Source organism: Bos mutus, chromosome 20 (assembly GCF_027580195.1).
Source record: "Bos mutus isolate GX-2022 chromosome 20, NWIPB_WYAK_1.1, whole genome shotgun sequence".
NCBI lineage: Eukaryota > Metazoa > Chordata > Mammalia > Artiodactyla > Bovidae > Bos > Bos mutus.
Window position 1 is genome coordinate 27,810,226 of NC_091636.1, and position 22,118 is coordinate 27,832,343.

Genomic DNA, 22,118 nt, shown 5'->3' on the forward strand with positions numbered 1-22,118 from the left:
GATCTTAGTTATCTAAGCAGGGATCAACCGCCTCTCCCCACAAAAAAGTGAAATAAAAAGTTCGAATCTTAAGCTGAATTTCACACTGAGAGTCTGCACTGCCTCCTGGAGGGCAGTGGGTATCTCTAACTTGGGCCTCTGGTTTCTCTGCCAAACGAGGGGCCTGGACTTACCGAGCCCTGAACAGAACTCTCAAATGCGTTTCTCTACCAGCCTGCCCTCCACACCCATCTTACAGGGCAGCAGATGGAAGGAGAATTCTAAAATGGATCAAGAATCGCTATCCCAGCTCAAAGGCTGAAAGACCGTTGATGTTGGGGTTCTCCCCTCCAGGTCGCAGTGCCACAAGCCTGAGAGTGCCCCCAAATGGCTGCAGCATAGCGCTTAGCCCAGCTGGACAGAGCTGACGGTTAACTTTTACTAGTCGTCTGTGATTGATGCCTTCAAACTGTGGTGCTGGAGAAGACTCATGAAATCTCTTGGACAGGAAGGAGATCAAACCAGTCAACTTGAAGAGAGATCAACCCTGAATATTCACTGGAAATACTGATGCTGAAGCTGAAAGTGGAAAGTGAAAGTCGCTCAGTCGTGTCCGACACTTTGTGACCCCACGGACTAAACATTCCATGGAATTCTCCAGGCCAGAATACTGGAGTGGGTAGCCTTTCCCTTCTCCAGGGGATCTTCCCAACCCAGAGATCCAGGGAATCCCGCATTGCAGGCGGATTCTTTACCGGCTGAGCCATAAGGAAAGCCCAAGTCCATCTGATGCGAACAGAAGACTCACTGGAAAACTCCCTGATGCTGGGAAAGGCTGAGGGCAGAAGAAGAGGGCGTCAGAGGATGAGAAGGCTGGATGGCATCACCCAGGCAATGAACTTGAACTTGGGCAAACTCTGGGAGACAGTGGGGGACAGGGAGGCCTGGCGTGCTGCAGTCCACGGGGTCGCAAAGAGTCAGACACGACTGGGCGACTGAACAACAACTTTAATTACTAAAGCTGGAATAAAAGAAGGTACAGCCGCAACTATGGCAACCAGAGACGGGGGGAGGAAAGGGCGGGGCCATCAGGCGGAAGGGGTGTGACCGCGCGCGAAGACCCTCCGGCTGGTTCCGGGTATCAATTTTGTGGCGGGAAAAACGGTCCCTTCTGTGGTAGAGTCCGCCAGTCCTGAGAAGTAACTCTTCGCGCCCGGAATGGAGACGCAGTCCGAGGAGCAAGCCGTCACCAAGCCTGCGGACTCCGGAGGGGAAGGCGGGCCGCCGCAGGTCGCCGGCGCCCAGGCGGCGCGTCCGGAGGACCGCATGACCCTGCTGCTCAGGTTGTTCCCTCTGACCGACTGGGCAGGAGCCAAGTGGGCGTCTTGGCCAAGACTCTTTGCCGAAAATGTCTAGGGTTCTAATTCAGTGTCGGTCGCTTAATGGCTGGCGACTAGAGCATTCACTTAAGCTCTTTAAGCCCCTTTCTTCGTCTTGGAAAAGAGAGGGAAAATGACAGCTTCCTAGCTAAGTTGCCGTGGGAATTAAAAGAGAGATTATGGGGTCAGCGTTTAGCAAAGGGCCTACGGAGCTATAATTAACATCGCCTTTCTTAACCACTCATGCCCTGCGGTCCTGATTTTCAAGCCCTTTGTGGGTTGCATCCAAGCCCAGATTTATACTGGAGGGAGGTTTCTCTGCCCTTCTCTGTTATAGCTATGACCCTTTTCAATCCAGAAGCTGCTTGTTTTGTATTTTCTACCAGGAAGCAATGTCTGTACGTTGCTAAGGAAAAGACTTAATGAGAAAGGTCATCAGTCTTCTACTCCAGTGGGCAACTATGGTCCTGGGCCTTATCCATCCTACTCTTTGTTTCTGTGTGACCCCTCAAGCTGAGATTAATTTTCATGGGTTTAAATGGTTGGGGGAAAAGTTACAAGATGTTAATAACAGGTGAAAATTATATGAAATTAAATTTCAATCTCCTATGTAACGTTTTATTGGAACACAACTTTCAAAGAAAGAGTTGAGTAGTTACAGCAGATACCATGAGTGAGAGTGAGTAAAAGTCATTAAATTGTGTCTGACTCTTTGTAACCTTTATGGACTGTAGTCTGCCAGGCTCCTCTGTCCATGGAATTTTCCAGGCAAGAATACTGGAATGAGTAGCCATTCCCTTTTCCAGAAGTCTTCCCGACCCAGGGATTGAACCTGGGTCTCCTGCTTTGACAGGCAGATTCTTTATCATCTGAGCCACCAGGGAAGCCCACAGTAGGAAGCCTATAGGATCTACTATAGGACTCACAAAGCCTAAAATATTTACTTTCTAGTCCTTTACAGAAAAAAATTTGCAGACCTAAATTATAACAAGGGAATTTTTAAAAAAAATAAGCTTTGTAACTGTATGTATTTCAACTTCATCACTGCTTTGAAAGGCCTCACCTAATAATAAACCTCAGAACCTCACCTTCAAAATTACCCCCCTACAAATGCACAACAGGTTCCTGCAAACGTGGAATCTTATAGCCCAGGTCTTACCCTTCCTTCCCCACTCCCACAGTTTTCCCCTTGCTCCTCACTCATGAAAGTTGCTAGGCAAATTTTTCACCTACAAGGGACTGAATATCTTCTATTAAAGACTCTGTGGGTATGGTTGGAAGTCTCCAGATAGTCATGCTTTTACATGGCTTTCCAACATCCAGCTCTGATTGGTACAAGACTTGGGTAGTTCTTCTTACCCTTAGATTTCATCAAGTGATTGCTCTTAATTTCTTTGGCTTTGGCTTCACTGACAACCAGAGCCCAGACTATTCCATTTGGGGGCAGGTCAGCTTCTTGGAGGCATTTTTGCAACCTCTGGTGCTCCAGAACCACAGGATCAACCTTTGTCTCATGATTATTGAGATATTGTTGCCCAGGAGCTGTTCTGTGGGTTCAAGTGGAATTGATCTGGCTGACTTACCATCAAGAGTCTGTCAAATGGAGTTATATTTACCAAGACTCACCATCCTTTCCTTCAAAATTTTCTCATGGAGGCATGCTGTCACCCATCCTCACGTGACTGATGAACTTCTTTGTATTCTCTCAAAGTCTCACCCCAGTCTTTGGGCCATACACCTAACCCTCTGAGAGTGAGTTGTGGGACCTGTGGGCAGAGATGGGCAACAATGATGGGGATTTAATTAACAATAGTCTCTTAAACAGTATATATAGGAAGAAGTTTAGAAGACACTGAGTGGGAGTTCTTTCCTTTTAACTATTCCCATTCATTTTATCTATGGGCCATCGGACCTGGTGAATTCCTATCCAGAGTTCTCAGAGCTATATAGGAAGTGCTCATATAGTCCAGGGTCAATTCCAAATGACCATAATAGCCACTGTTCACAGCTAGAAGATCCCATGGGTTTCTTGAAGGCATATAAGGGCTTCATCAGCTCCTGAACTGGAACGAGTAACTTTCCTGTATTACTTTCCCCTGTTCCCATCTGTTGTGTATTACACTTAGGAAGAAATGCCCCAAAGAGGTCCTGGCCACCAGACACTATTCTCTCACAAAAGTCCACCTGACTCAACTGGTGAACAGCATTTAGTAAAAAAGGCAGCAGAAACTCTGGGGGTGACATAATAGCCCACTTCCCATTCCTTTGACCTTTGACCAAGTGTGTGGACTTGCCTTCATCTTTTTGTTCTCAGAAAACGCTGATGAACACTACTCACTGATGAAGAAAGACATTCTTTTGTGTAAAAGTCTTTGAAACAGTTCTAAAAAATGAATAAAAATCCTTTTCTACCTACAATATGAAATAATAAAATATTAAAGATATAACATCTCCTTTTCCATCTCAGCTAAAAATGAATTATTGTTTCAGTGCGTCATAAAATGCTATCTTAAAGTCTTAAGAAATTGCCCTTTTCATTTGGAATTTTAAAACAGGGAACTTAAGCTGCGAAGCTTTAAAATTTTGTCTAATGTTCCTTAGCTGCTTAACTAGATCTCAGAGTCACAAAACAAACTCAGAACTGGGGAATTACCAGGTAAATATGAAACACCTAATAAGTAGTTATCATTTTACCCATAGCTCTTCTACCCATTTTTTGTATGATTTTTAAGTAAGTAGAGTCATAGGATGACTAAGAAACTATATAAATTACTTATTTATCCAAGGGTTAGTATCTTTGATATTTTTCTGTATCTCTTAAGAATGTTTCAATCTGTTTGTAACTCATTACTGTGTTTGGGAGTTTACCACTTTGATCTATTTCTTTATGTAGTCTTCTCTTTAAGCTTTATTTCAGTGTGGCCCATTAAAAATAAATTTAAAAATCAAATTTTTAACTTTTCCTTACAGATGCTGTTTTCCTACTGTATTTCATTTTGTGTATTTTTCTGAGGCATAACATCTTGTATGCCTATTTTAAATGAGGCCAACCTGGAAGATCTGTTTTTTAAATATATATTTACTTATTTAGCTGTGCCAAGTCTTAGTTGCCATGTGTGGGAGGGAGCTTTCATTGCAGCATGTGGGATCTAGTTTCCCATCCAGGGATTGAACCTGGGCCCCTTGCATTGGGAGCACTGAGTCTTAACCGCTGGACCACCAGGGAAGTCCCTGGAAGATTTTAGTGCTGTTTATTTATACTCATTTTGTTGCATCAGATTCCAAAAAAGATGAGTTGATTTATCATAGTAATGAATAAAACCTCAATAATTATATAACTCTCTTCTTATCTGTTTTCAGGCTAAGAGCACAGACCAAACAACAACTCTTGGAATATAAGTCAATGGTTGATGCAAGTAAGGATTTCCATTTTCAAATAAGGTTTTATGAGTTTGATGATGAACAGTACTCCAGGGAAAAGATCAATTTTACAATTATTTATCTAGGGAAGTGGGGGTGTTAGGAATTCAGGAAAATTAAGTTCTATTGATTGGAAATTCCTGTAGGCTTAGCTACCATCAACAACTTGAACATTAAATTAGGAGATTAGATGATTGTTGAACAAGTGATCTGAGATCTATACTTTGAGAAACACTGGGTTAATGACATGAGAGCAGAAGGGAGATAGGCATAAAAGTGTGATAGACAATTTTCAATTCTATATAAAAATTTTTAATTTATCTTTTACAATTATTAATCCAAAAATCTCAGGGCCAAGAGAGTAGTTAAATGATGGGTTTAGTCATCTTAAGTAATAAGCACCACCTGATTTATTATAAGCCCTTGGGTCACAAAGATAGATTTTGGTTACTTTTTCTTTCTCTATGAAATAAGCTTATAGAATAAAACCAAATAGTACACTGTGTTGAATCAAGAATTGTGGAAAAGCCTAGGCACCTCATAGATGTTTTAGTTACTTCCCTGAGTCCATGTTTGAACCTCGATAATTTTTGTGCTCTGTTCAAGCTCACTTTAAGGCTACAGATCAGAAGGCATTTCTGGTATGTTTTTCATCCCCATTTTAGGGTTTCTAAAGTCATCTTAGGCAAAAAACAGAACGAAAGAAAACAAAACCTTAAAAAAAGATGGGCCCCCAGCCTCTCTTCTGCTTACCATAGCTAGTAACCATAGGAGTTAGGAAGTGAATCAGACCTTACTGGCTCTAAAGTCATGTCCCTTTTGTAACATCAATAATGCCTATATAAGAATATATATTATCTATAAAGTACTTATATTTATATATATATAAGTATATATGTATTACAATCACTTTGCTGTATACCTGAAACTAACACAACATTGTAAATCAACTATAATTCGATTAAAAAATGCTTACCTCAAAGATGATCAGTAGGTCACTGTCCTTCCCCTGGAGGAATTAATGGTGTCCTTCTTTCCAAAGCCTGTGTTCCTTTTATTAAACAAATTATATTTATCTTAGAGAAGAGAAGTAGGACTTGTCTAATCCTTTTACTGGCATGAGAGCCCACATAATACATAAAAAAGTATAACTGATGTTAGACGATGAGGTGTAGGGGAAAAGCTATTCAAAATTTGAACCACTGAGGAATTATCTCTAGAGGTAATCATGCAATCATAGTTGAATGAATGGATGCTAGGAATGGAGATATGGTGTTGAACAAGGCTGACTTTATCCTCATGGAGCTTAAATTCTATGTAGCAAAACAGGTAAGTAAAGAGACTTGAGATAATTATGAGGTGAAGTAAATGTGAGATGAAGGAAATAATGATATGATAAGAGGGAAGGGCTACTTTAGATACAGTAATCAGAGATGGATTCTTCAAGAAGATGACCTTAGAGCTAAAATCCAAGTGATAAGAATCTGCCTCCTCTTGCAGTTCTTGTTTGCCCTGTATAGCTAATTTTAAAGGAGTTGTGACATCTGAAAACTTGAGTAGATTTAATAGTCTGCACTCTAGAATTTCTACAGCTAAAGGAGAGGACCGATTGCTATGGCTTCCTGGTGGCTCAGATGGTAAAGAATCTGCCTGCAATGCAGGAGACCTGGGTTCGAACCTTAGGTTGGGAAGATCCCATGGAGAAAGGAATGGCAACCCACTTCAGTGTTCTTGACTGAAGCATTCCATGGACAGAGGGCTTAGTCCATGGGGTCAAAAAGGATGGGACATGACTGAGCTCCTAACACACACATAAGAAGTTAGGTTTTAGTTTTGAAGAGAAGATATGTATCTAAAATTGATTAGTTTTTACCACTAAAAAATACTGAGACTTTATTGCTTGAAGGCTTTTTTTTTTTTTTTTACAATAAGTGCATCTATTTTGAGGGTATAATTGGATGAGTTTTTTGTTGTGATGTTGTTTTAAAGATTTGTTTATTTTTTGGCTGTGGTGAGTCTTCATTGCTGCACACTGGCTTTCTCAAATTGTGGCAAGTGGGGGCTCGTCTCTAGTTGTGGTGTGCAAGCTTCTCATTGCGGCAGCTTTTCTTGTTTCAAAGCATGGATTCTAGGTGCGCGGGCTTCAGGAGTTGCAGCACATGGGCTCAGTTAGTTGTGGCTCCTGGGCTCTAGAGCATAGACTCAATAATTGTCACACAGGTTTAGTTGCTCCACATGTGGGATCCTCTCGAACCAGAGTTCAGACTGATATCCCTTAGCTTACAAGGAGGATTCTTAACCACTGGATCACCAGGGAAGCCCAGTTTGATGAGTTTTGACAAACATATACATCTCTTTTGGAGAAGGCAATGGCACCCCACTCCAGTACTCCTGCCTGGAAAATCCCATGGATGGAGGAGCCTGGTGGGCTGCAGTCCATGGGGTCGATGAGGGTCGGACACAACTGAGCGACTTCACTTTCACTTTTCACTTTCATGCATTGGAGAAGGAAATGGCAACCCACTCCAGTGTTCTTGCCTGGAGAATCCCAGGGACAGGGGAGCCTGGTGGGCTGCCGTCTATGGGGTCGCACAGAGTCGGACACGACTGAAGTGACTTACATCTCTTTAATCAAGATCACCACTAAAATCAAAGATGTAAATAGAAAGAGACTCTCACAGACTTAGAAGATCAACTTATTTGATGTGTGACTAGTACAACTATTTTACTTTAGTTTTACTTTAGTTGTACTACTCATATATCAAATGCTTCAGCCACCATGTGGCTGGTGGCTACCATATTGGACAGTGCAGATATTAAGCATTTCATTTATCACAGAACAGTGCTTTTGGACAGCACTGTTCTAGAATTTGATGTAAATGTATTTATATGGTGGTTTTGTTTTTTTTCCAACATCTTTCTTTTGTGACTTAATTCACGCAACAAAATTCACCATTTTAAAATGTACAATTCAGTAACTTTTAGTATTATTTACAATGTTGTGTAACCATTACCACTATCTAATTGCAGAACATTTGCATTACTCTATAGATCAGATCAGATCAGATCAGTCGCTCAGTTGTGTCCGACTCTTTGCACCCCATGAATCGCAGCACGCCAGGCTTCCCTGTCCATCACCAACTCCCGGAGTTCACCCAGACTTACATCCATCGAGTCGGTGATGCCATCCAGCCATCTCATCCTCTGTCGTCCCCTTCTCCTCTTACCCCCAATCCCTCCCAGCATCAGAGTCTTTTCCAATGAGTCAACTCTTCGCATGAGGTGGCCAAAGTACTGGAGTTTCAGCTTTAGCATCAGTCCTTCCAAAGAAATCGCAGGGCTGATCTCCTTCAGAATGGACTGGTTGGATCTCCTTGCAGTCCAAGGGACTCTCAAGAGTCTTCTCCATCACCACAGTTCAAAAACATCAATTCTTCGGCACTCAGCCTTCTTCACAGTCCAACTCTCACATCCATACATGACCACAGGAAAAACCATAGCCTTGACTAGATGAACCTTTGTTGGCAAAGTAATGTCTCTGCTTTTGAATATGCTATCTAGGTTGGTCATAACTTTCCTTCCAAGGAGTAAGCGTCTTTTAATTTCATGGCTGCAATCACCATCTGCAGTGATTTTGGAGCCCAGAAAAATAAAGTCTGACACTGTTTCCACTGTTTCCCCATTTATTTCCCATGAAGTGATGGGACTGGATGCCATGATCTTCGTTTTCTGAATGTTGAGCTTTAAGCCAACTTTTTCACTCTCCACTTTCACTTTCATCAAGAGGCTTTTTAGTTCCTCTTCACTTTCTGCCATAAGGGTGGTGTCATCTGCATATCTGAGGTTATTGATATTTCTCCCGGCAATCTTGATTCCAGCTTGTGTTTCTTCCAGCCCAGCGTTTCTCATGATGTACTCTGCATATAAGTTAAATAAACAGGGTGACAATATACAGCCTTGACGTACTCCTTTTCCTATTTGGAACCAGTCTGTTGTTCCATGTCCAGTTCTAACTGTTGCTTCCTAACCTGCATACAAATTTCTCAAGAGGCGGATCAGGCCCCAGACCTGTCAGTAGTCACTCCCAAAGGGTCTGGCTACTTTTTGCACAGTGTAGCATTTTTGTGATTCATCCATGCTCTTTTGTTTCAGTAATACATTCCTTTTTATTGTGAAGTACATTTTATGATGACTGCACCACGATTTGTTAATCCATTTACCTGTTGATGAACATTTGAATTGTTTCCAGTGTTTGCCCCTCATAAATAAAGCTGCTATGGACAGTTGTCATTTGTATATATTTTTGTGGACATTTGCTTTCATTTCTCTTGGTTAAATACCTAAAAGTGAAATTTCAAGGTGATATGGTAAGTGTATGTTTAACTTTTTAAGCAACTACCAAACTGCTAAAATAATTATACCATTATGGCAGATTCCTCCCCAGCAGTGTATGAGATTTCCAGTTACTCAATATCTTCTCCAAAACTTTGTACTGTCAGTCTTTTTAAATTTTAGCCACTCTAGTAAGTATGTAGTGATATATTTATGTGGTTTTAATTTATATTTTCCTAATAACTAATGTTGTTGATCATCTTTTCATGTCTTATTGGTAGTTTACTTTTTTGAAGTGTCCTTTCAAATCTTTGCCCATTTTTGGTTAGATTGTTAGTCTTACTGAGTTTGAGTTTCAATTAAAGGTGAAAATATTATATATTCTCTTAAACATTCACTTCAAAAAATAAATACAGTCCTGTTTCAGATGAATAAATATATATATATATGTGTGTGTGTGTGTGTGTGTGTGTGTGTGTATATATATATATGGTAGAAATTTTCTCCTAGTTTTTTTGCTTTTTTATTTTCTTAACAGTGTCTTTTCAGGAGCAGAAGGCATTAATTTTTATGAAGTGTTGTTTTTTTACTGTTTTTCTTTTGTGATTTGTGGTTTTTGAGTTCTAAGAAACTGACTACTTCAAGGCTGCAGAGATTTTCTCCTGTGTATGTTCTAGAAGTCTTAAAGTTTTAAGTTCAGCATTCAGTGCTGTGATTCATCTTGGGTTAAGTTTTGTGTATATAGTGTGAGCTAAGTAAGGGTCAAGACTCATTTTTTTCGTGTGTGACCCATTGTATATGTGTAGGTCTATTTCTGGACTTGTTCTTCTGTTGCTTTGAGTAATTTGTTTGCCTTTACAATGGTCCCACACTGTTCCGATTACTGTAGCTTTATAGTAAGTCTAGATTATCAGCCACTATAAGTCCTTCAAGTTCATTCTTTGTCAAAATTGTTTTTACTGTTCTCAGTCCTTTATTTTTCTATATGCATTTTAAAATCAGCTTGTCAATTTCTGGGATTTTGAGTGGGACTATGGTAGCTCAGCTGGTAAAGAATCCACCTGCACTGCAGGAGACCCCGGTTCGATCCCTGGGTCAGGAAGATCCCCTGGAGGAGGACATGGCAACACACACTAGTATTTTTGCCTGGAGAATCCCCATGGAGGAGCCTGTTGGGCTACGGTCCAGGGGGTCACAAAGAGTCAGACCCGACTGAGCCACTAAGCACAACACAGCACGTAGATCAGTATGGGTGAGTTCGTTATATTAGCAGTTGTTATATTAGCCATGATTCTCCCAGTACGTATAGGTAGTATATCTTTCCATTTTACTGTTTGATGGTGTTTAGTGTAGAGGTCATACATACATGTATTTTGTTAAATTTATCCTTAATTATTTTGTGTTTTTGGATGTAATTTTACATATATTTAAAAATTTTTATATATAGACATAGTTTCTATATTTTTACATTGATCTTGATTTTTTTACTCTCTTTTTGTATCATTCTAATCTGTGCTGTCTAATATGTTAGTCACTAGCTCCATGTGACCACTGAACACTTGAAATATGGTCATTCCTCATTGAGAAGGACTAAATGTAAAATATGAACAGAAGGAGAGATTGTGAACTATTTCAACAGTAATTCTAAATGGCTTACATGTTAAAGTGACAATATTTTGGATCTACTGGGTTAAATAAGCTATATTAAAATTAATTTCACTTGTTTCTTTACTTTTGTAATGTGGAAACTAGAAATTTTAAATTACATATTTGGTTTGCATTTGTGGCTCACATTATATTTTTGTTGGACAATGCTTTTCTGAAATATTACTAACTTCAAAAATTTATTTATTTGTAGATGAAGAAAAGACTCCAGAACAAATCATGCAGGAAAAGCAAATTGAAGCGTATGTCTTAATTTTAAATTTTTAGTTGTGGTTTTTACAGATTTAATAATATTATCCATCTTATAATATTGTCTTTCTGTTTCCTTTCTTTGTTTTTCCACGTAATTTGTCATGCACATGTTGAGAAGTTACTGATGTGGGATGTCGACTTAGATGCACATGAGTGAGCTACCACTAACAAGATATTTATCAAAGTAACTCAGTGGGAGTCAGGTTACCAAATCCGGAAATGTGTCAGTATGGGATCCTGTAGAATACTATTATTTAGTTAACAGGCATTTTACTTTCTTCAAAGATTTACTTTAAACCTTTATTCCAGTAGTTACTTTATCTGACATTGCTGACATTCTTTGGTTCATGCTTCTTTGGCAGTAAAATTGAAGAACTAGAAAATGAAGTTGAAGAGGCAAAAACTGCTTTTGAAATGAAAAAGCTTGCGTTAGACAGGTAATTATTACATTTTAAGTATGCAAGATGGGTATGGCTCAGGGTGGGGTGTGTGTGTGCTAAGTCGGTTCAGTCATGTCCAGCTCTTTGCTACCCTATGGAGCCCACTAGGCTCCTCTGTCCATGGGATTCTCTAGGCAAGAATACTGGAGCAGGTTGCCATGCCCTCCTTCAGGGGATCTTCTCGAGCCAGGGATTGAACTGGAATCTCTTATGTCTCCTGCTTTGGCAGGTGGGTTCTTTATCACTAGTCTGAATTAATCAAAATGATGATTAGTTGATGGTCCCACAAATTTTGAGCCCTGAGAGAAAAGTTACATCATTAATGTTTTCATTTGAAGAAGTTACATAAGACAGTGTTAATAAGAAAATGTCAATCAAGACAATAGAAGTGTGAGGTTAAATCACATTCGGTGTTTGAAAGGATTATACGATTTATTTTTGGTTGTGCTAGGTCTTAGTCGTGGGACGAAGAATCTTTAGTTGTAGCATGTGGGATTTAGTTCCCCAGCCAGGAATTGAACCCAGGCCCCTGCATTGGGAGCTTGGAGTCTTAGCTACTGGGCCACCAGGGAAGTCTCATATTTATTCCAGTAACTCTTAATGGAGTAAGGGAATTGTCATTGAGTTTAAATGTATTTTTAATTTTAGACTTTGGATCTATATTTTAGAATTCATTCACCAAATATTTGAGCGCTTACTGTGTCAGAGCTTTGTGCTGGACGCTGGTATACAGCTGTCAGTAAGACAAATGTAGTCTCTATTATAGACTTGTGATCTGAATTAATAATCTCAATTCAATGAATGACTCTAATTGTCTTTCCCTTGTATTTCTGACCTTCCCAGATACATTTACTTATATTTAATTGAAAATAGTTAAAGTCCTTTTAATTACTTCTAGCAGTGAACTTTTTCCCCTCATTTAATGTGCTGGCTCATTATATAGATGATATTTTTTGACTAAGATCAGAGCTATTAAGATATCCTCTTTAATGAAATGACTAATATTGCTGAGCTTATTGCCTTTTTATTATTATTTACTAGCTATTGAATTTAAAAACAAATTATAGTGCTTGCTTATACATAGACATATTTTAAAGTTTATAGTCAAGTATGGCTTTGTATTCCCTAACTCTACCTAATTTGAGCCTGCTGATCTGTATGCCTTTTTTCCTTCTTCCAGTTTTATTGAGATATAACTGACATACAGCAGTGTATAAGTTTGGGCTTCCCTTGGCAGCTCAGTGGCAAAGAATCCGCCAGCCAATGCAGAAGGCATGGATTCAATCCCTGGGTCAGGAATATCCCCTGGAGAAAGGAAGTAGTAATCCCACCCAGTATTCTTGCCTGGAAAATCTCATAGACATAGGAGCCTGGCAGGCTACAGTCCATGGGGTCACAAAAGAGTCGGACACAACTTAACGGCTAAACAATAACTGTATAAGTTTAAGGTGTAGAACGTGTTTTGACTTACATGCATCCTGAAATGATCATCACAGTAGGTTTAGTGAACATCAACCATCTCATATAGATAAAAAATTTAAAAAATAGAAAAAAAAATCTTTTCTTGTGAGAATTTTTAGATTTATTCTCCTAACTTTCATATGTAACTTATAGCAATGTTAATTATATTTTATCATATTGTGCATTACATTTTGTAGTGCCTTATTGCTTCCTCCCAGCCCTGCACCTAGGTGGATGGTTTAGAGAGCAAGTTCAGGCAGGGTGTCAGGTCAGCTCAGCCCCTCTGCCTGCCCATGCACAGCCACATGTAACAGCCCCCTCCCTCTTGGTGCTACTTCATGTTTCTATGACTGACTTATCAAATTATTTCCCATATAATACTGTTTAAAAACCTACTTTTGTTTTATGTTACATTTAAATAGAAATCAATCCATGTTGTATTTTTAAATATTCTTTTCACTGTACCATAAATGTTACCCATGTTTTATAATGGATTTTTTTCCTCTATAGGATGCAACTTTCAACTGCACTTAAAAAACACCTGGAGAAGGTTGACATCAAGACTAGGTATGTTTTTTTTTTTGTTTTATGTTTTCTGGATTTGGTAAGGATGGCAGTAAGGGAGATCACATAATGATTAGTTCCATGAATTTTTTTTTTTTAATTGTCTGTCACTGTTGACCACCTTTATCTGGGAAATAAGAAAAGTAGGCTCGTCTCATCATTACAAACTTTATAGTCCTACTGACATCCTGTTCCAAATGGATGGGACCCTGAGAATCAATGGAGGTTTTACCCAGATGATCTATAATTTTGAAGGAAGCTTTTGAAAGTTAACTTTTGTTTGGTACTTACTGTAAGACAAGAACAATGCTATCTCATTTAAGCCAACAATAACCCAATGAGATAGGAAATATACTCCTCATTTTTCATGGGCAGAAATGAGCAACTTATATAATTTGCCAAGGAATATAAAATAAAGACTCTGGCATTCAAGGTCATCTGTGATCCGATCCTAAGACGGGAAGCTGGCAACCCACATATAACAAGCCTCCCAAAGGATGGTGGCACTAGGAAATACGAGAACCGCTCTTCTTGCCCAGTCTTATTTCTGCCCTTTTACTCCGGCTGTACCAAACTGCTTGTTAGGTAGTCTTCATAATTACACTTGACCCTTGGACAGCATGGGTTTGAACTGCTTGAGTCCACTTCTATGCAGGTGTTTTGTGTTTGTTTGTTTTCAATAAATATAGTACCTGTATTTTCATTTTACAGATCTTTAAGTATGGGGGAAAGTTTGTATTTATTTAGAGGTCACGGTATGTGGAATCAGTGAACTGGGGTTTGATCCAGACTGTTTCAGCTTTCTGTCCTCGGGTGAGCCATTTAATTCCTGTGTTTTTGAGGCAGAGGTAGCAGTGCTGTGCACTGTGTGGACAGTTGGTAACTAACCACCCACTCTACCTGCATTCTTCAAGGATCAACTGTACTTTTCCATCCTTTAAGACTCAGGGTTTCCTTGTTCTACCCTTTCCACAACTCTTACACAATCCATTACTGATTCTAATGAAGTCATAACGATGGTTGTGGATTTATTTTTTTCCCCCATAAGATTCTTTCCTCTTTGAAAACAGGTACTGTGTTTTATTCTATTTTATAATCTTGGTGCCTGGCACAATCTTGACATGAAGTAGTCTCTCAGAAATACTTGTTGAAGAAATGGGGAATAAAAGCAGTTGATTTAGTGAAACTGTTCTGTCTGATATAGTTAGATACATGTCATTATACATTTGTCAAAATGCATAGAATGTACAACATCAAGAGTGAACCCTAGTGTAAACTCTGGACTTTGGATGATAATGATGTGTCAGTGCAGGTTCATCATTTATAACAGATGGGCTACTCTGGTGGGGGAGGCTGTGCAAGTGTGGGGCCAGAGGATGTACAGGTTTCCCTTCCACTTGGTTTTGCCCTGAACCTAAAACTGGTCTAAAAACTAACATCCAGGGACTTCCCTAGTGGAACTGCTGCTGCTAAGTCACTTCAGTCATGTCTGACTCTGTTCGATCCCATAGACGGCAGCCCACCAGGCTCCCCCGTCCCTGGGATTCTCCAGGCAAGAACATTGAAGTGGGTTGCCATTTCCTTCTCCAATGCATGAAAGTGAAAAGTGAAAGTCAAGTCGCTCAGTCGTATCCGACTCTTAGCGACCCCATGGACTGCAGCCTACCAGGCTTCTCCGTCCATAGGATTTTCCAGGCAAAGGTACTGGAGTGGGGTGCCATTGCCTTCTCCATCCCTAGTGGAACAGTGACTAAGAATTTGCACTCCCTATGCAGGGGGCCTGGGTTTGATCCTTGGTCAGGGATCTGGATCCCATGTGCCTCAACTAAAGGTTCCACATGCTACAATGAGGATGGAAGATCCTGTGTACCGAAACTAAGACCCAGCACAGCCAAGTTAATTGATTTTTAAAAAATCCTAAAGTCCATTTCCAAAAAAAACATTATGTATTAGCAAGTTATTAGGGTTTTTTTCTCCCTAAGTATGAGATTTTTAGAAATGTTCCTGGGGACTTCCTTTGCAGTCCAGTAGTTAAGACTCTATGTTTTCACTGCAGAAGACACTGGTTCAATCCTTGGTCAGGGAACTAAGATCCTGCATGCTATGGGGTATGGCCAAGAAAAAAAAAAAAAGAAATGTTCCTACATGCTTAAATTTTATATTCTTTGTTGTCTATGAGCAAAAATTTTTCTAGGGAAATGCATCAGAAATTTAGTTTACACCAAACTTTTCTAGACTTATTTTGTTAAACAATGACTATATTGAAGTGTACATTGGATATAATGAAAGTATATATATACTGATTTCTTAATTAATGAAAATTTTTAAACTTAATAAATCATATTTTTTATTCCTTTTCAGTGTGCTCATGGATAACATGAAACAAATACTAAATCTGAATAAATTAATAATGAAATCACAGCAGGTAATTTTGAACATAAAGCTGCTTATGCATTCTCATGATTTCAGTAACACATTCTTGCTGGTAACTGTATGTGACTAAATAGGATTGCCCAAAGACTGGTATGTTTGGAATTCAGTATCCTTAAGTTTTCTCTCTTTTCATAGTTTCATTATTTCTAATTATCTGCTTATCATTTAAGCTACTCTTTCTTTCCCTTTTGTTATGTAAAAATAGAGGAATTGAAAACTGAAGCTCTAGAAAATATGAATAGATAAAATTCAATGATTTCAATATTATAGGTGTATTCTTAGGTTATGTGCCTTAATCTTTTTATTTCTAATAACAGGAAACTTGGGATTTGGAGGAAAAATTGCTTGATGTTAGAAAGAAGAGATTGCGTATGTAGAACACTTTTTGGCTCTTTTTTTCGAGAACACATTTTTCACTTAATACGAAGATCTCCCAATCACTGAAAATTTTAATTTTCAAATTTTCTTAAAACTTTGGACGTGGCAATTTAAAGAGTAGTATACAGAGTGCAATTTGTTTGATCCATTGTTTTAGAACTTTAAATCACAAAAATTAATACTTTCTCAGTGGGGGTAAAATATCAAGTGATACAGAAAAGTATAATGTGAAAGCCATACCTCCTTGTGTGAGCACCATTAGATATACATCATTTCAGGCCTTTTTCCACATTCACGTTAACATTTATAATTTCTTTTAATTATTTATTTATTTTGTTTTTTGCGAGGAGTTTTCACTGACTGTGGTGAGCAGAGGCTATATTCTTTGTTGCAGTACTTCACTTCTTATTGTGGTGGCTTCTCTTGTGGAGCACAGGCCCTAGGTGTCAACGCTTCAGTAGCTGCAGCACACAGGCTCAGTACTTGTGGTGCTAGGGCTTAGTTACCCCACGACATGTGGAATCCTCCCAGACCTGGGATCAAACCCATGTCCCCTGCATGGCAAGCAGATTCCTGGGGAAGTCCATACATAATTTTATTTTTTTGGTACATAATTTTTAAATGATCACTTGATACATAAGGTTCTATAGTTTAACTTAACATGAGATGGCTTTTTGTATTGAAATTATTGAAATGTTTTATTGAAATCTATTTCAGAGAGAACTAAGGCTAGTTCTACATATTCTCTATAAAGAATTTGAAAACAAACATATACATAAGGAAAATGTTTTATTTTATCAAGAGATAATCAATCTTCAGTGCTTTTTATTTATAAAATTGGCATAATTTTATTCTGTAGTACTCTTTTCATTTAACAGTTATAGGCATGATTTATTATTTTAAAATACTATGTATATTTCCCTTTTAAAAATTATTGATTTATTTTTATTATTTTTGGCTGTGCTGGGTCTTCACTGCTGCACGGACTTTTCTCTAGCTGTGGCAAGCGAGGGCTACTCTTAGTTGCCATGCCGGGCTTCTCATTGCAGTGGCTTCTTTTGTGGAGCAGAGCCTCTAGGGCACAGGGGCTTCAGTAGTTTGGGCACATGGGCTCAGTAGTTGCAGTGCCTGGGCTCTAGAGCACAGATTCAATATTTGTGGCACATGGACTTATTTTCTTCCACGGCACATGGGATCTTCCTGGATCAGGGATCGAACTTTTGTCTCCTGCATTGGCAGGTGGATTCTTTACCACTGAGCCACCAGGGAAGCCCCTAGATTTGCCTTTTGTAAGTAATCTCAGGGTCAGAAGTAGTCCTGTCACCTGTCTAATCACTCTTTGCTTTTTTTTCCATTGCATTCCAACCTACTTTAGATACATCAGTGTCAAGGAACTGAGCTCCTGAGATATACCCATTTATATTTTTAAATACTGTCTGTCCCCAACTTACGATGTTTCAACTTACAGTTTTTTTACTTTATGATGATATGCATTCGGTAGAAACTGAATTCAGATTTTGAATTTTGCTTTTTTCCTGGGCTCATTATAGTCTCTCATGTGATGCCAGGCAGCAGCAGCCAAGTGATCATGAGAATAAACCACCAATACATTTACAACTATTTTTCACTTTTAGTATTCAATAAATTACATGAGATATTTAATATATTGTTATAAAGCAGGCTTTGTGTTAAGTGGTTTTGCCCAATTGCAGGCTAATGGAAGTGTTCCAAGCATGTTTAAGGCAGGCTAGACTAAGCTGTGATGTTTGGTGGATTAGGTACATTTTTGCCTTAGGATATTTTCAACTGAGGATGAAAGGAAGATCTCTAGTGTAATTCTTAGAATATTTCAGGAACAACAAAAAAAATGGTTGATGATATTTATCCCTGGAGAAGGGGATCTTACCTTTCCTTGAAAATTTATTAATATGTAATTTTTGTAAATTAAGGGGGGGGAGCATTTCCTTACTTATATCACCTATTTTTTGGCAACCCAGAGGAAGTCCTCTGACATGATGCCATGGCAGACATTTGTAGACAGTATCATTGTCATGCATGCACACTTGAACATCTCAAACAGGGCATTGCCAAGTATGAAATTAAAATATTGGTGTTTTGCACCAGAGAAATCATTTCATGTCAGAATGGAACTGCAACCTAAAATGCATATTAAAATTTTTCTCTTGACTGAAATAATGAGGAACTGTTCTGCTTCATAAGCTTTCAAGATTCTTGTTTATAGGAGCTGTCATATATAGTATATTGCTTTATTTTTAATCCAACAGAATTAAAACAAGCTTCAGAAAGAAAGCTTTTAGAAATACAGACTGAAAAGAACAAACAGAAAGATGATTTGGATAGTATGGAAAATTCAGACAAAATAAAGGCCATACAACAAAACCTGGAGACAGAGATACAGATTACTACAGTTATTCAACATGTGTTCCAGGTAATGTTTATATAAAGTGGGAAGAGGGATAAAGAACTTTTAAAAAAGCGATTAATTCTATTGTTTTCAGGCTTCATATTTTTATATATAACTGAATTAACTCAGTATCATTGAGCTGCAGTTTTTCAAAGACTAATGACCAGAATTTTCATTAATTATAACCCTAATCAGTCCTCCATTGCCTACCACAAAAATAATCTTCACCTTTGTCAAAGTCTTGGAACTTTGCAAGGGCTGAGAATTAAGCTCTTTAACCTCTTGTCAAAATAATGCATGTTACTTACAATTTAATTGTTTTTCACTGCAGAAATGCAAAATGAACTCTGAACCATAACTGTAATCTTTTTCCTTTAGGAAACACTGCAAATATCCTTCCTTAAGAGGTAAAAACTATTCACAAAAACTGGCAAAGTAGAAAAATTGTTATAAACATTGTAAATATTTCCCTAGCATTATGGCGATCAAGGTTGAAGCCTTACTGAAAATAGAAATAAAGATACAAGAATGTATTTACTGTTTTTTCCCATCATCACAGAGTAAATGTTCACACCTACTTCTGTAAATATTTGATAAATGAAAGATGACTTTTTAAAAATACTGCTGAGAACTTTAATTTTAAAACAATTTTTTTTTTTTTTTAATTACAGAACCTCATTTTGGGGAGTAAAGTCAACTGGGCAGAGGATCCTGCCCTCAAGGAAACTGTTCTGCAGCTTGAGAAGAATCTCACAATGATCTAACAGGAATTCTAGTTTGATATTTTTTGTTTCTGTTTTTAATGTCATTTAAATAGAAATTTCAAGTGAAATGCTTTTCAGTGTTTTTGGAACGATTCTAATACTGCAATTATTTTTTTTAGCTTGAGTTAAGTGTTACATGGAATCTATTGTTTTAAATATAATAAAGTGACTGGCATAGTCTAAACCTGAACATCTTAGCCTTGGAAGGGTCCCAAAAGACATCTAGTCCAGCCTTCTACTGAATATGGACATTTTTTCTACAGCATTCCTGGAAATCTCAGCTCCCATTTGTAATACTTCTGTGTATTTGTTTATCAACAAAATATTAGAAAGTTAGAAAAGCATATCCACACACATCTTTGTTTTTTTTTTCAACTGTCAACTGTATTTTATTCAGGTAAATCTCATTTTGGTTCAACTCACTACAGATTTTTTTTTTTTTTTTTGCCTTTTTTAAAAAATCGAGGGGACTTCCCTGGTGTTCCAATGGCTGAGACTCCATGCTCCCAGTGCAGGGGGCCGAGGTTCAGTTCCTGGTCAGGGAACTACATCCCACATGGCTGCAGTGAAGAGTGTGCATGCCACAGCTGAAGATCCCGCATGTGGCAGCTACGACCAGGTGCAGCCAAATAAGCAGTTTTTGTAAAAAAATTTAAAAACTGAGATATAATTGATACCTAACACTGTGTAAGTTTAAGATGTACAACATTGTTGATCTGACCACCATTAGCTAACATCTTCATCGTGTCACATAAGTATCATTTCTTTATCATGGTGAGAATATTTAAGATTATCCTCCTAGTAACTTTGAAGTGTGTAATGCAGTATCGTTAACTAGAATCACAGTGTTGTATGTTACATCTCCAAAAGTTATTCATCTTCTAACTGCAAGTTTGTACCCTTTGACCATGATTTTCTCAGTTCTCTCACCCCTCCATCCACATTTTTAAACAGATATCCAAATAAAGCACCTCAGTCATGCAAAAAGAAGAAAAAGAAAAACATACTCTGATTATAGAAAAATTGTGACTTTATTTTGCATTTTTAGGTTTATTATGTTATCACTTTTATTTAAAAAGTAAATGTTATTCTATCTTATTAAAAAAATAGAACTTGAAGCCTTTTATAGTATCCAATTTCATTTTTTGAAAACTCTGATTTGAGCTCTTTATTAATTTGGAGCTGTTGATAATTTTTATAGTCACTGTAGTCTTTTCAACATTATTTTAAGAAAGACTTTAAATTTGAAAAGATGTACTACAATGGACAACAGTATTAGAAATCTGTTCTTTAGATCAGTAACAAAAATGATATTTGCCTAAATTTGAATTCTGAAAGCTTTTCTTTGGAATATTTATAGTTTGGCTTCATTTGTTTTGATAAATCATAATTTGTGTAGCTTTTTATACGTACCCTTTTTTCCACAGTGTATTCTTGGAAATTGTCCATGTGAATTATAAAACAAGTTATATTTTTCTCATAGAAAAACTTTCTGGAAAATACTTTACTGATCCAAAGACATGGCATTAAATGTTATCATAGATGCACACTTTATTAGTGAGTCCCAACTCAGAGGATTATCACCATCCTCAAAAAAACTTGCTGCATTTTCCTAAGAGTTTATTGTCCTGTAGTGTGCTCCCTCTTAAATCTCAGCTCTGAGAAAGAAATTGTATTAGTTATCTTTCTTGGAAATCATGCTGAATAACCACCTCAAATCTCAGTGACTTACAAGAAATACATTCTCTGTTGGATCCATGGTTTGGCTCATTATCCTAGGACCCAGGCTGAGGGAGCAGCCACTATCTGAAACACATGCTCATGGCTTATGAGGCCAAGTCAAATTATGCAAGCACATTTGATTTCTACTGAGAGCAAGTGTACATATCCACCCAGGTTCCATTGACCAAGCTCAACACTCAACCTCTCTCACAGCAGGAAGTGCTGAGTTTCAGAGTAGGGGAAAGCAAATGGATATTTGCTGAAAAGAATATAGTCTACCACAGCCTGCTACCTTGGTCTTAAATATTAATTTCCCTTCTGCATGTAGAAGATGCGCCTTTCCCCAAAGATGGTAAGCCAACAATGTCACCCAGGCATACCAGTTTCAAAGAGTCTCCAGTTATGTTCAGATGGATTCTTCCTGATCTGAAGACCCTATGACCTGAAAAGACAAATGATGTTGCTTCACACAGTCAGCAAATAATGGTGACTGGGGCAATTCTGAAATACTGCTTGGCAAAGGAAAGGAAGAGCCCTTCTAAGGGGACAGGGAATACCTTTGGGTTTGGCTCTTGTTCTTCTGTCAAGAAGCAGTTCTTTATCTGTGGTCCTTCACTCTGCCCTTTGGGAGGTTCTCCCTGTCCATTACTAACTTGGACCATATCTGAAGAGGGCATCAGAGATTATGCCCATCTGAAGAGCTTTCTCAATTGGGGACCGAAATATTTTACATCTCAAACACAGTCTAAAAATCCAGGCTAGTGGTGTCTGTGCTAATACACTTTTTCTCAAAAATGTGGGAATGATGGTTGTTTTGGTTGGCTATTTCCTCATATCAAACTGATTTACCAGCTGCCTGAGTTTGTAAATAAAGTTTTATTGGAACAAAGCCACACCCACACGT

At 38.2% G+C, this 22,118-nt stretch overlaps 1 protein-coding gene and 1 pseudogene across 1 annotated transcript; both read left to right on the forward strand.

Annotated features, from left to right (window-relative positions):
* Positions 1-1,075: 1,075 nt before the first annotated feature.
* CENPH (centromere protein H) lies at positions 1,076-22,118 on the forward strand. Its single transcript, XM_005889357.2, has 9 exons — positions 1,076-1,322; positions 4,719-4,774; positions 10,969-11,017; positions 11,390-11,464; positions 13,439-13,495; positions 15,854-15,917; positions 16,243-16,294; positions 18,589-18,752; positions 19,400-22,118. Exons 1-9 carry the CDS (start codon positions 1,198-1,200, stop codon positions 19,490-19,492), a joined length of 735 nt encoding a protein of 244 aa, XP_005889419.2. The 5' UTR covers positions 1,076-1,197; the 3' UTR covers positions 19,493-22,118.
* LOC102265376 (mesoderm-specific transcript homolog protein-like) lies at positions 2,028-3,634 on the forward strand (annotated as a pseudogene).

Bases quoted from the DNA above. Each gene is read 5' to 3' on its own strand.
- CENPH (XM_005889357.2), top strand. From the start codon at position 1,198: ATGGAGACGCAGTCCGAGGAGCAAGCCGTCACCAAGCCTGCGGACTCC. The intron at 4,775-10,968 runs GTAAGGATTTCC...ATTTATTTGTAG, and splicing joins TAAGTCAATGGTTGATGCAA to ATGAAGAAAAGACTCCAGAA. The intron at 16,295-18,588 runs GTATGTAGAACA...TTAATCCAACAG, and splicing joins TGTTAGAAAGAAGAGATTGC to AATTAAAACAAGCTTCAGAA.